This window comes from Saimiri boliviensis, chromosome 11 (assembly GCF_048565385.1).
Source record: "Saimiri boliviensis isolate mSaiBol1 chromosome 11, mSaiBol1.pri, whole genome shotgun sequence".
Taxonomy (NCBI): Eukaryota; Metazoa; Chordata; class Mammalia; order Primates; family Cebidae; genus Saimiri; species Saimiri boliviensis.
The window spans coordinates 36291727-36304491 of record NC_133459.1 but is presented as its reverse complement, the minus strand read 5'-3'; the positions used below and the strand labels follow the sequence as shown (position 1 = coordinate 36304491).

The window sequence follows — 12765 nt, the reverse complement described above, 5'->3', positions numbered from 1 at the left end:
CCTGAGAAGAGGACTATTTAAGAGCAAGTCAGAAATTCCAGTTTTCATTTTCTGATTCTGTTTCTCTCCCCTATTTCCACCCCTTAATAGCTTCCACCCTCCTCATCTTTGGAAGTTGTCCCAGAAGCAGCCCAGCATAATCCAGGAGAGGAATTCACCGAAATTGCAGGTGAAGGGTCAGAATCCATCATTAAGAAAGAAACGGAAGAGAACAGTCACTGCGATGCTAACACAGAGATGCAGCAGATTCTCGCACGGGTTCGGCAGAACTTTGGTAAAATCAACGTGGTGCCTCAGTTTTCTGAGGATGACCTGGTTCCTGTAGAGGTGTCAGATCTTGAGGAAGCGCTTGACAGCTTTTCTGATGAAGAGGTGGAGGAGCAGGAGCAACAGAGAGATGCTGTGGAAGAGTCTTCCTCGGAATCCGAGGAGGAACATGTGGGAAATGACACCAAAGCTGTTATTAAAGCCCTGGATGAGAAGATCGCCAAATATCAGAAGTTTTTAGACAAAGCCAAAGCCAAAAAGTTTTCGGCAGTCAGGTAATATGTTCATCTTCTCACAAATTACAGATTGTTCATTCCTTTTCCATAAATTTGCCATGAGTACTGGAGCCGTATTTTTACATGGAGTTATTGCCATCTGGTTGGTGGGTTGGTTGGTTGGGTTTTTTGTCTGTTTTTTTGAGATGGGGTCTCACTGTGTTGCCTAGACTGGCCTCATGCTCCTGGGCTCAAGCAGTCCTCTCGTCTCAGCCTCCTAAGCAGCTGGGACTGCCGTCATGCACCACCACGCTTGGCTGTTACCCATTTTTTTAAAGTGAAGTAAATTTTGTAAACTTCCACTGCCTTCAGTATGAGAAGCTTGGTTGTCCAATCTTTTAGAAACACCAAGGAGGCACAAACATGTTGGGTGCTGACTTCTTCCGTTGGAGATAAACTACATGGATAGGAGTGGGGTGCCTTAGTCTGTTTGTCTCAGGTCTCCGGGTCAGCATGTGATTTGGACGAGTGAGAGGAATGTTACTTTGCTTTTCTGTTTCAGAATATCCAAGGGACTGAGTGAAAAGATATTTGCAAAACCTGAAGAACGAAGAAAAACACTAGAAGAAGATATAGGTGATACAGGTGAAGACAAATTATTTCTATCATTTAGATGTAATTTGCATCTTTAGAGCTTTGAGAAACCTAGTTCAGTCTCCAAATTATCTCATATAGTCATCCACATATCATACCTGGCAGATTAAATTCACATACTGTTATGCAAGTTAAATTACCTGCTTTTCATTCTGCACATCTTTTAGGATTAAATTGTCAATTCAGGAAACTTCTTAGAAAGGGTTCATTGTTAACCTTAGAATCCAAGGGTGAGTCCACAGACAAAGATGGGGCCATGTTTCCTGCATTTATCCTTTGCTCCATTTGCATCCGCTTCCACACTGAGTGTGTGGCTCGGGGCCTCCTGACCTGGAGGCCTCCCCTTGGCCTGCTTTACTCACCACGCTGCTCACCCGCCCTGTCCACATCGGGTGTCCTTCTCCTTCTGCTATGTCAAGCTTATTCCCACCATTGGGTTTATAGACAAATTTTCAGTAGAAAATTCCTGCTTTTGTATCATTTGTATCCAGCACCTTCCAAAAAGGGAAAGAAGCGGAAGGCACAAAGGGAAGAGGAACAGGAACATTCAAATAAAGCTCCCAGGGTGCTTACATCAAAAGAAGTAAGTGTTGTAGGTCTTAGTATGACCCAATTAGAGTAAATAGAAGTCCCGTTGTCAAGACCCACGGAAACAAATGGTCCAGAGCTGAATCCCAGGAGCCCCAGTCCTTGGTGACCTAGCTGAAGTCAGATAAATAGGGTCAGGGCCTGGCCCATTGGATGGAGGTCCTTGAGGAGTTTCTTTTTTTTTTTTAGACGGAGTTTCGCTCGTTACCCAGGCTGGAGTGCAATGGCACGATCTCGGCCCACCGCAATCTCCGCCTCCTGGGTTCAGGCAATTCTCCTGCCTCAGCCTCCTGAGTAGCTGGGATTACAAGCACATGCCACCATGCCCAGCTAATTTTTTGTATTTTTAGTAGAGACGGGGTTTCACCATGTTGACCAGGACGGTCTCGATCTCTTGACCTCGTGATCCACCCACCTCGGCCTCCCAAAGTGCTGGGATTACAGGCTTGAGCCACCGCTCCCGGCCGAAGAGTTTCTAATCAACATCTCCGCAGCAGTGGATTATCCTCTGAGGAGTCAGTTTGTAGTCCCAAGGGAAATGACCTGATGAGCAGATGTGCTTGGGCAGTCCGAAGGACAGCTTTAGAGCTGAGCTGTTCAGAGCTGGAGTGGGGCCTCTTGGGAGGGGAGTAGTTATCAGCAGCTCTCTCAGCCTCACTGCAGGGGACTTGTCAGGAGTGCTGCAGAAGGGATTCACGCATTGGATAAGGGTTGGACCACATGTGGATTTGTAACTCGGAGTTTCACAAGTCACATGGAAGAGTGACCGTAGGTCTATGGGGGAGCCCTCCCTCATTAGCACCGCTTCCAGTAGCTGTGGAAGCAGCACAGGAAATAGAACAGAGATGAGAAGCACAGCCTCCTATTTTGTGGATGACTTTCAGGGTTTAATCGGTTTTTTTTTTTTTTTCCTTCATCTTTTCTTGCCATTTTTTCCAGCGGAGGCGAGCAGAACGGCAGCAACGGCCGAAAAAAGTTGGTGTGCGCTACTATGAAACACACAACGTGAAAAACAGGAACAGGAACAAAAAGAAGACCAATGACACGGAGGGACAGAAACACAAACACAAAAAATTCAGATAAGAGAGTCATGTTCAAAAGGTTTTTATTAAATTATACAAAAACATGCAATTAGAAATTGTGTTCATTTTCTCCCTGCCCCGTTGGCATTTCTAAGGCCATAATGCGTTTGTTCTGAGGTTTGACAGTTGAAGCCCTTCACCAGCCTAGGGAAATAAAGCCTCTTCACCCTTAAGGATGTCAGTGATAAGAGTCTGAAAGTCTAGTACTTCAGGTAGACTATAGATGAATTTAAGAGGTTCATCCACAGTCACCCTGTCATGTAAATGTCTGACAGAAATAGGGGATGAGGTCTACAAAATGGAAAGGGTAGTATTTCTTTAGTGATAATGAACAATTTGGAATAGAAACACACAGAACTGCAGATTTCAAGGACGTTAGTGTGCGTGGCCTGGGCTTTGAAATAAGAAGCATGGTGGCTCATGCCTCTGCACTTTGGGAGGCCGAGGCGGGCAGATCACGAGGTCAGGAGTTTGAAACCAGCCTGACCAACGTGGTGAAACCCTGTCTCTACTAAAAATAGAAAAATTAGTAGGTCATGGTGGTGGGCATCTGTAATCCTAGCTACTCAGGAGGCTGAGGCAGGAGAATAGCTTGAACCTGGGAGGTCGAGGTTGCAGTGAGCTGAGATCAGCCATTGCATTCCAGCCTGGGCGACAGAATGAGACTCCATCTCAAAAAAAAAAAAAAAAACTACAGTAACTTCTGTTCCTCACTGAGTCTGTGAAGTGGACCCACGTAGGGCACGTACATTCCTGTTGTAGAATCCTGGAACTAGCAGATCTTGCGAAAAGAGTTATTTCCCATGGAAATGACAACACGGGCAGGTCATTCGAGTGGAGCCTTATAATTCCTCAGGATACTGGATCAGGGTAAAAGCTGCCCTTAGATTCCAGATGACTGTGTGTGGTGTGTACAGCTTGGGGAACACAGGATTTCTGGGGGACAACAGTGAGTCTTGACGCTCACTGGACCCAAGATGGATGGCAGATGGAAGCTCTGCTAAGGAGAGCCCCTTCTCACACCTCTCCGGGAACCTGAGAATGTTCGTGCCTTCTACGTAATGTTACTTGTGCAGCCTGACTGAAGGATGAAAGTCCTCCCGCTTACCATCCTAGCCTACCCTGGCCTGTCCTGAACTTGAGATTTATGTCACTCATTCGATCTGGGTCTACAAATCCAGGAGAGTGGAAGAGAGATACTAAAATGCAGTTGGCTAGCGGCCATAGTCCAATCATTAGTCATTAGACCTGCATGTGAGATTTGATTCCCTCTTCAGTTATGAATCAACATAACTACTTAGGGGAGTGCAGAGTCAGGGGCTGGTTTTCTGCAGGATAAAGTGAACAGATCTGTGCTGGGGGAAGAGCTCGTTGCAGACAGTTCACAAAGGCCATTATGACTGGTGTTCCTTTCTGGCAAACATTTACTAACCTAGGCAGTCTGAAACTGAGGAGGAAGGGGTCCAGTTGACTGGCAAGTGGGGGTAATACAGTACAGCAGAAAAACCAGAGCTCCAAAATGAGTTAATAGAAATGCATTCGAGTGGGGATAAAGAGACATTAAATAAGGCCAGAAGCCCAGGTTAAGGCAGAAGATGAACTGTGAACCAAACGTTTGAGGGGCAGAGCAGCCGCTTCATCTGGTCAGAAATAAGTGGTGGTATAGAATGATGATGAGAAAGCAGTGTCTTTCTTACAATCTGAGCTGGCAGATCCCAAGGCTGGCTGGCAAGCCACACCCTGAGACTAACAGGGCCACACTGTCTTCCACTGCCCAGCCAGGAGACTGGCCTGCAGGCCTTCCGTCTTTGATGACATGGGAGCAATGGTGTGACTTCTGACAAACACCTAGGTGGTTAGGGGAGGGCATGGCTTGTTCACTCAGGAAACGAGCTTTTTATTACAAAGGGCTTATGATGGGGTAGACCCATGTGGAATCTATCACTTCTTTGGTGCAATAATGCCTTCCAGTTGGGCCTGAAAAACAAAAACAAACTCCATTAATACTTGAAACTTGCAGCCTGATACAAATAGCTGAGAGGTAATAAAAGCCTCTGGGAAGAATAATTGGAGAGTGAACTCCAAGGGTTCTTTTTCCCCTTCACCCCCAAATCCGTATTTTCTAGATTAGCTAGTTTCTGGCTTGGCATACAGTTTTAGTACATGAGGAGAAGCCAGAGCTGTCCTGGCTTCCACACAGTAATGGCTCCGGGTATGATACAAAGCATTGAAAAGGATATTGAAAGCATTTTTGTAATGGCTTTCCATGGCTCAGATTTCAGGCCAGAATATGTCTGCTAAGTTAAACATTTGGCTTTCTGGTTTAGGATCCTGGGAGTTCTGCTGGGACCAGAGGTTTGGGAGACAGCAAATTGCAGCCACTGAGACAACTTGACACCTAATTATTAGAGAAATGCTGCCAAGCGAGTAGAGAGCTGTCCCTCTTTTGAGGGGTTGGGGAGGGGAATGGAGTTTCATTGTCACCCAGGCTGGAGTGCAATGGCACGATCTCAGCTCACTGCAACCTCTGCCTCCCCGGTTCAAGTGATTCTCCTGCCTCAGCCTCCCGAGTAGCTGGGATTACAGGCACACACCAACACACCTGGCTACTTTTTGTATTTTTAGTAGAAACAGGGTTTCACCATGTTGGCTAGGCTGGTCTCAAACTCCTGACCTCAGGTGATCTACCTGCCTTGGCCTCCCAAAGTGCTGGGATTACGAGCGTGAGCCACCGTGCCCAGCTGAGAGCGGGCCCTCTTTATGTAAAGCTTAAGACACTTGGGAGTTACTTACTATGATTCTCTGGCAGCCAATAAAATGATACTGGACAGATCTTTAGGAAGGTATATTTTGGGGACAGCAAAGCTGCTTTATTTGCAATGCAGCTTTAAGCCAATAAAAATAGCTCACTTCGGCCAGGCACGATGGCTCATGCCTGTAATTCCAGCACTTTGGGAGGCCCAGGCAGATGGATCACTTGAGGTCAGGAGTTCAAGACCAGCCTGGCCAACATGGTGAAACCCTATCTCCACTAAAAATATTAAAAAATTAGCCAGGGGTGGTGGCGTGCACCTATAATCCCAGCGGAGGCTGAGGCGGGAGAGTCACCTGAGCCCAGGAGGTAGAGGCTGCATTAAGCTGAGATGGTGCCACTGCAATCCAGCCTGGGCAACAGAGCAAGACTCAGTCTCAAAAAAAAAAAAAAAAAAAAAGAGTTCATTTCTGGCCAGATGCAGTGGTTCACACCTGTAATTCCAGCCCTTTGGGAAGCCTAGGTAGGTGAATCACGTGAGGTCAGGAGTTTAAGACCATCCTGGCCAACATGGTAAAACCCTGTCTCTACTAAAATACAAAAAATTAGTCAGGCATGATGGCACACACCTGTAATCCCAGCTACTCAGGAGGCTGAGGCAGGGGAATTGCTTGAACCCGGGAGGTGGAGGTTGCAGTGAGCTGAGATCGAGCCACTGAAAAAATCAGCTGAGCGTGGTGGGGCGCACCTGTAATCCCAGCTACTCGGGAGGCTGAGGCAGGAGAATTGCTTGAACCTGGGAGGCGGAGGTTGCAGTGAGCAGAGATCGTGTCATTGTACTCTAGCCTGGGTAACAAGCGCGAAACTCCGTCTCAAAAAAAAAAAAAGTACACTGCTAGGCCAGGTGCTGTGGCTCATGCCTATAATCCCAGCACTTTGGGAGGCTGAGGCGGGTGGGTCACAAGGTCAAAAGATCGAGATCGTCCTGGCCAACATGGTGAAACCCTGTCTCTACTAAAAATACAAAAATTAGCTGGGTGTGGTGACATGCGCCTGTAATCCCAGCTACTCAGGAAGCTGAGGCAAGAGAATCGCTTGAACCTGGGAGGCAGAGGTTGCAGTGAGCGGAGATCATATCACTGCACTCCAGCCTGGCAACAGAGCAAGACTCCGTCTCAAAATCAATCAATCAATCCTCTGCTAGCACTGGGCTTTGAGGAAGAACACCTACAGCTGGGTTCCCCGACCACATTCCTGAGGAAGGTTTCTGATTTGAAATGGTTCTTCCTCTCAAAGGGCCCTGCTGCCCACTGGCTCTGACTTCTTCCCTGGCTGTGCCCCGAAACAGTGCCTCAGAGGAGACGGGCAGTGAGACAACACTACCACACAAGCCAGCTGGAGCCCAGTGCCCTCCAGGAAGGCTCCAACATACCAGCTTCCAGGGGAAAGCAGTTCCACTTTTTGCCATCTCCACCTCTCCCCGGAGGATGGGCAGCTTTTTTCCAAGGGGAAAAATCCTCCACTGGAGAGCCAGGCTGAGGCGCCACGGGGATTTGGAGTCGAGAGTAGAGACCCCCCCCTCTGGAGTCCTCCCCTCTCCCACCACCAAAGTCAGCTTCCTTTATTCTTTGGCAGTGCATGTGGACAAACATTTCAAAGCCGTGGAAAAAGAACCGAATGCCTGGGCTGAGGAGCTGGGTCTCGGGGCGGCGAGCCCCTCCGCCCCGCGTTGATTACCTTCAGCTGCTGATTTGTCCGCTTCAGGAACTGGATCTCCTCATTGTGCTTCTTCTCCTCCACCTGCCGCCTCTCGCTCTCCCGCTTCTCGGTGGCTTCACATTTTGCCTTCTGCTCGTTCACTTGCCTCTCCAGGTCTCTCTTTTCTGTCTCCAATTCTGCAATCTAAGGACAGAATGCCCAGTCATCCTGGGATGTGGCCAGGTGGACGGAAAGGAGAGCCTGGATGGAAGCGACATGGGACACAAGGCATTGCCAGGGTATGTACTGCCACCCAGTGGGAGGTCAGTGCCTGGCATGGAGCATCCACAGCAGAGACAACTCTCCCAAGACCAGGCTGGCCATCAAACTCAGCCAAGGGTCCCTTACGGAGGTGATGCAGGTCCAGGGGTCTTGAATGTCAGGAGAGCACCTTAGGAGGCCAGCATGTAGTGCTGGAATGACAAGCACATGGCCCTGAGGTTTACAGAAGAGTCAGGGGCCCAAGGGTCCTGGCAATCCCCACTCACTTTCCTCTCCATGTCTGCCTTCCCCTGCTCGGCCTGCAGTGCCTTCCTCATGCCAAACGCCACGCTGCTCTCGTACAAGGTCTGGTAGGCAGCGATGGTCATGCGGATCTCATCCCGGACGCGCAGCAGCAGCAGCCCCCTCTCCGCACAGTTGATGGTGACCTCCCGGATCAACTCATCTTCCAATGCACACACACCAGGAGATCAGACAGGGTGCGGGGAGAGGACCTCGCTATTTCTATTGCAAACACCCTTTCTCTGGGGAAGGATATTAAGGTGTTCTTGCTTGGAGACAAAGTACAAGACCTCAGAGAAGGACCTCAGGGAGGGTCCCTTCGGTGGCCCAAAGAACCTTGCCACGCAAGGTTCACGCCTCTGAACTTGGCACTTGCGAGCAGCACAGTCAGCTAGCCTGGGTCGGCCAGGGCAGAGGGAGACAAGGTGCTCTGGTGTGTTTACAGCCCCGGACTCCCTCCCTTCTGCCCTTAGGTAAAAACTGGCTACTATTAGAAAAAAAAAAATTACTTTGGCCAGGCACGGTGGCTCATGCCTGTAATCCCACCACTTTGGGAGGCAGAGGTGGGTGGATCATGAGGTAAAGAGATCAAGGCTATCTGGCCAACATGGTGAAACCCTGTCTCTACTAAAAACACAAAAATTTGCCGGGCATGGTGGCAGGCACCTTTAGTCCCAGCTACTCAGGAGGTTGAGGCAAGAGAATCGCTTGAACCCTGGGGGCAGAGGTTGCAGTGAGCCGAGATTGCACCACTGCACTCCAGCCTGGGTGATGGGGCGAGATTGTTCCCCCACCCCCAAAAAAAGGAAAAAACTGACTTTTTCTGTTTAAAGATGGTGGCTGTTTTTTGTTTTTCTTTTTTGAGACAGGGTCTCACTCTGTCTCCCAGGCTGGAGTGCAATGGCATTATCTCGGCTCACTGCAACCTCTGCCTCCTAGGTTCAAGCGATTCTCCTGCCTCAGGCTCCCAAGTAGCTGAGGTTGCAGATGCCTGCCACCACTCCCAGCTAATTTTTTTATTTTTCGTAGAGACAGGGTTTCACCAGGTTGGCCAGGCTGGTCTCGAACTCCTGACTTCAGGTGATCCACCCGCCTCAGCCTCCCAAAGTGCTGGGACCACAGGCATAAGCCACTGTGCCCAGCCCACTGGCTGTTTTCGAGCAGCTGGGACATCCTGTGTGCCCCCTTGGCTGCAATGGTTTGGGGCTGGAAAAGCCAGGGTCTACAGCTTGCCCACCTATCTCCCCATAAATGCTGATCTGGAGAGCAAACCATAATCACACACAGATAGGGAAGCCTGCTAGACGCTGCAGCTGCCTGAGGGTTTCGAGGGGGTTTGCAGATCAGCATCCATGAAGGCCAGTGAGACTGGGCTGGGGACAGCCATTTGACACCAGCACTCAAGGAGATGCATCTTAAATCTCTCATTGTCTGTTGGTTAACAACAAATTACAAGATTTTTCTGGACCAAGGGCCAAAGAATGATGAATGGATGTAAATACTGAACATTAATCTTTCTGATTAAAAAAATAGCACATGCTTATTATAGGAATCTTTGGGGAAAAAAACAGCTGGAAGTTCTCGTCTTACTCCAAACATCTGCTAAGGAGTGAGGAACTCAAGTTGCCAAGAATACAGTGGTTGACAGCCGGAGGACTTGTAGAAGAGGCTGGGCTGGGAAGGGGAAGGGGCCATTTAGCTATTGCTGGGTGGGTCAGGCAGGGGGAGAAGAGGGGATTCCAGCATGAGGTGGGCTCCAGCTCCAGGGTACTCAGGCTTGGATCTGTGCTGAAGGTGAAGGGAAGGAAGCAGCAGAGTGTGTAGTGCCCACCCCTCACCTGGCTCACTCACCAAAACACTGTGAGTAGAGTTCCCTGCGGACAGGGCAGATGCCTGTTTCCCTGGCCTGCCGCTGCTGCAGCTTTAAGTCTAACTGTTCCTGGAGGTGCACCACATCCATCCTGGTGCTGGGGGTGCTGGACACCTGCTGGATCCATAGCTGCGTGTCTTCCACCCACTCCCTGTGGCAGACACAGCGAGGCTGAGCAAAACCCATTGACTTGAGGCTTCCTAACACATGAGGAGACAGGGCCCTTTGAGCCCCCTGCCTGAGAATCCTCCATCCCAAGGGGTGTGAGGCTCCAAAGCCACACCCACCATGCTGCCTCCACAGGGACCTTGGGAATGAGTGGGTGGTGGGCGATTTCCACTGTGGCAAGGGGCCACTGTGAAATTATCCCCCACTGTCCCATATCTTACCCTCCCAACATGTTGAAGACCGATTTATGGTTGTTGCTTGATCTGAAGAGTAGGAATTACCCACCAATTATGGGGTGGGAAAACAGGACATCACAAACCTTGTTCGAGCCAGAAAGAGGCAGATGTGTGTATCAGGGGTGGGGAGGTTCTCAAAGGTGTGTGCCTGCGTGGGCCCCCCATAACGAACCTTGTGTCGGAGGTGGCCAGGCTGTGGAATCACAGGGAGAAAGTTGGAAGGCAGAACTGCCATGGGAAAGAGGATTTGTGTCATTGGTGGGAGGGAATCAACTGACAAGTTACCCCTGTCCTTTGACCTCTATCTCAGAGGAGATGACAGTCTCTCTTTGACTGTTTCCCCTTTCCTCATAGATTTACAAACTGTGCTTGTCAACTTATGACATAAAAATAGTTGAAAAAGGCATGTCCGTGATCAAGGTGGCTGCAGAAGAAAGAGCAAGGAAAGGAGATCATGTTGGGGAAGGCTGCTCTTCTGCAGAGAATTCTCAAGGAAGGTCTCTTGGAAGAAATGACCCCGGAGCAAGACCTGAGTGAAGAAATGAAGGGTACCAAGGGAATATCAAGGGAAGAGCATCTTTGGCAGTGGAAACACCAGCTGTCAGACCCCTGTGGTGGGAGAGTGATGAGGCACTGATGCCCCTGTGGATTCAGTACAGTGAACGAGAGGCAGAATAACAGGAGGTAAGGCCAGATCTGGTATAGACCAGATCATGCCACATCTTCCAGGCCATTGTAAGGACTTTTGATTTTAGTCTGAGATGGGAAGCTACGAAAGAGTTTCTGCCAGAGACAGGCATGATCTGACTTATGACTTAGGGGCTGTATGGAGGATAGACTGTAGGAGCAGAGTGGAAGCAGCACTTCAGATAGGAGGCCGTTGCAGCCGTGCGAGTGGCCACCAGTGGCTAAGAGCAAGATGGTGGAAGCAGAGGTGGGGAAAAGTGGTTCGATTTGGGAAAGAATTTGAAGGTGGAGGCCGGGCGCGGTGGCTCAAGCCTGTAATCCCAGCACTTTGGGAGGCCGAGGCGGGTGGATCACGAGGTCGAGAGATCGAGACCATCCTGGTCAACATGGTGAAACCCCGTCTCTACTAAAAATACAAAAAATTAGCTGGGCATGGTGGCACATGCCTGTAATCCCAGCTACTCAGGAGGCTGAGGCAGGAGAATTGCCTGAACCCAGGAGGCGGAGGTTGCGGTGAGCCGAGATCGCGCCATTGCACTCCAGCCTGGGTAACAAGAGCGAAACTCCGTCTCAAAAAAAAAAAAAGAATTTGAAGGTGGAGTGAAAAGAATGTGAGGAAGGATAGGACACGTGGTGTGAGAGTGATCAAAAGGAATAAAAGGGGGCTTGAGTCCCTAGTAAAAAGGAGAAGATGAGGAATGAGCAGACAGGGGGAGGAAGAAATTGTGATTGTTCAAATATGTTGAGTTTGAGATGTCTATTAGATATCTTCATGAAGATAGTGAGGAGGTAGAAGACTATATGGCCTCGAGTTTAGTGGACAGGACAGAGCTCTCTCCTCTCCTCTGCACATTTGGGAGCCATTGGCCTATAGGTGGTATCTAAAGCCATGAGATTGGGTGAGGGCATCCAGGAAATGAGGGTAGATTGAGAAGAGGTCTCCCACCACCCTGCCAGGATCCAGCCTTAGGTAAATTCTAGGAGCTCTGTGATACCGGGAGGAAATCCCAGCCAGAAACAGAGGCAGAGTGCCTCCTCCCACACTCCCAAAATCCAGGATGCAAAAGCGGAGGCATTCTCCCAGCCACTGCTCCTACTGTCTTACCTCGGGGGTAGGATGGCATTCAAGATTTCTTCTGCCTGCTTTGTAGGATCTGGGACACAAGAAGTTGCGGGGAGCTTGGTCTTGGGTGGCTGTGGGACTGGACCTGAGGGTCCAGGCTGCTGGGGGCTGACTTTCAGTGCCCGAGCCTGAGACGAAGGCACAATTGAAGGCAGGAAATGGTTCAGGAGCTCAGCTCTACACATCCCCCACCTCCAAAATGCTCCAGGACTTCCGCACAGCCCTTCTCTCTTCCTAGCCACTTTGGATCGGTCTTCTCTGCAGAAATTATGTCACAGAGCTGAAGAAGGCTGTGAAGTCTAGTCCCAATTCAATGCTTGAACAGGTGTTCCTGGCACAGGTGCTCAGGCACGTGCTTTCACACCTCTGGTGATGGGGAAATCACTACCTCATCTATTCTTGGACCCAGGTACTCTGAAGAAGAGTGAGCCCCATCCATCTCCCTGTGACCTTCTTCCCCATCCTAAATCTGCCCTCTGGGGTCACACCCAACATCTGGGCTTACACCTAACATCTGGGCTTCCTATACAATCCTCTCACCCTCCTTCCCCGACTTCCCAATTTCTTTTACTCCCAGTCTCTGCAATCCCTGGTCCCTTGGGATTCCTGACCCTCAATGCGGGAATGTGTCTTTCCTCATCGGAGCTTAGAGGCTCTTTTGTCTCCTGAGCCGCCGTCCTTACCTTGGGGCTCCGTTTCTCCGTGTTCCGGCTCACCAGCACCGGGGTGTCGTACTTGAGCAAAGAGTCTGCGGGGGGAATCATGGCGGCGGCGGCGGGAGTAGCAGCCCAGCAGCGGCCCCCTCCAGTATGGGCCTTGTTTGTCGTCACCATGGAAACCACCCCTCACCCCTCTCTCCCG

At 49.9% G+C, this 12765-nt stretch overlaps 2 protein-coding genes across 3 annotated transcripts in view; one reads left to right on the top strand and one right to left on the bottom strand.

Annotated features, from left to right (window-relative positions):
• Positions 1–2862, top strand: part of GNL2 (G protein nucleolar 2) — a 25714-nt gene extending 22852 nt beyond the window's left edge. For both annotated transcript variants that reach the window (XM_074380532.1, XM_010347581.3), the window contains 4 exons: positions 91–542; positions 1045–1127; positions 1628–1719; positions 2664–2862. In XM_074380532.1, coding sequence (XP_074236633.1) covers positions 91–542; positions 1045–1127; positions 1628–1719; positions 2664–2807 — 771 coding nt within the window. In that variant the 3' untranslated portion in view covers positions 2808–2862. The remainder of the gene's footprint in view (positions 1–90; positions 543–1044; positions 1128–1627; positions 1720–2663) is intronic.
• On the bottom strand, positions 2813–12741 carry DNALI1 (dynein axonemal light intermediate chain 1). Its single transcript, XM_010347582.3, has 6 exons — positions 12588–12741; positions 11887–12032; positions 9672–9841; positions 7805–7983; positions 7296–7460; positions 2813–4783 (listed from the first exon to the last, which is right to left on the bottom strand). The coding sequence occupies exons 1-6, from the start codon at positions 12735–12737 to the stop codon at positions 4748–4750; spliced, it is 846 nt and encodes a 281-aa protein (XP_010345884.1). The 5' UTR covers positions 12738–12741; the 3' UTR covers positions 2813–4747.
• Positions 12742–12765: the final 24 nt, after the last annotated feature.

Bases quoted from the DNA above. Each gene is read 5' to 3' on its own strand.
- DNALI1 (XM_010347582.3), bottom strand. From the start codon at position 12,737: ATGGTGACGACAAACAAGGCCCATACTGGAGGGGGCCGCTGCTGGGCT. The intron at 12,033-12,587 runs GTAAGGACGGCG...CCTTCGTCTCAG, and splicing joins CGGAGAAACGGAGCCCCAAG to GCTCGGGCACTGAAAGTCAG. The intron at 7,984-9,671 runs GTGAGTGAGCCA...GTGCATTGGAAG, and splicing joins ACTCTACTCACAGTGTTTTG to ATGAGTTGATCCGGGAGGTC.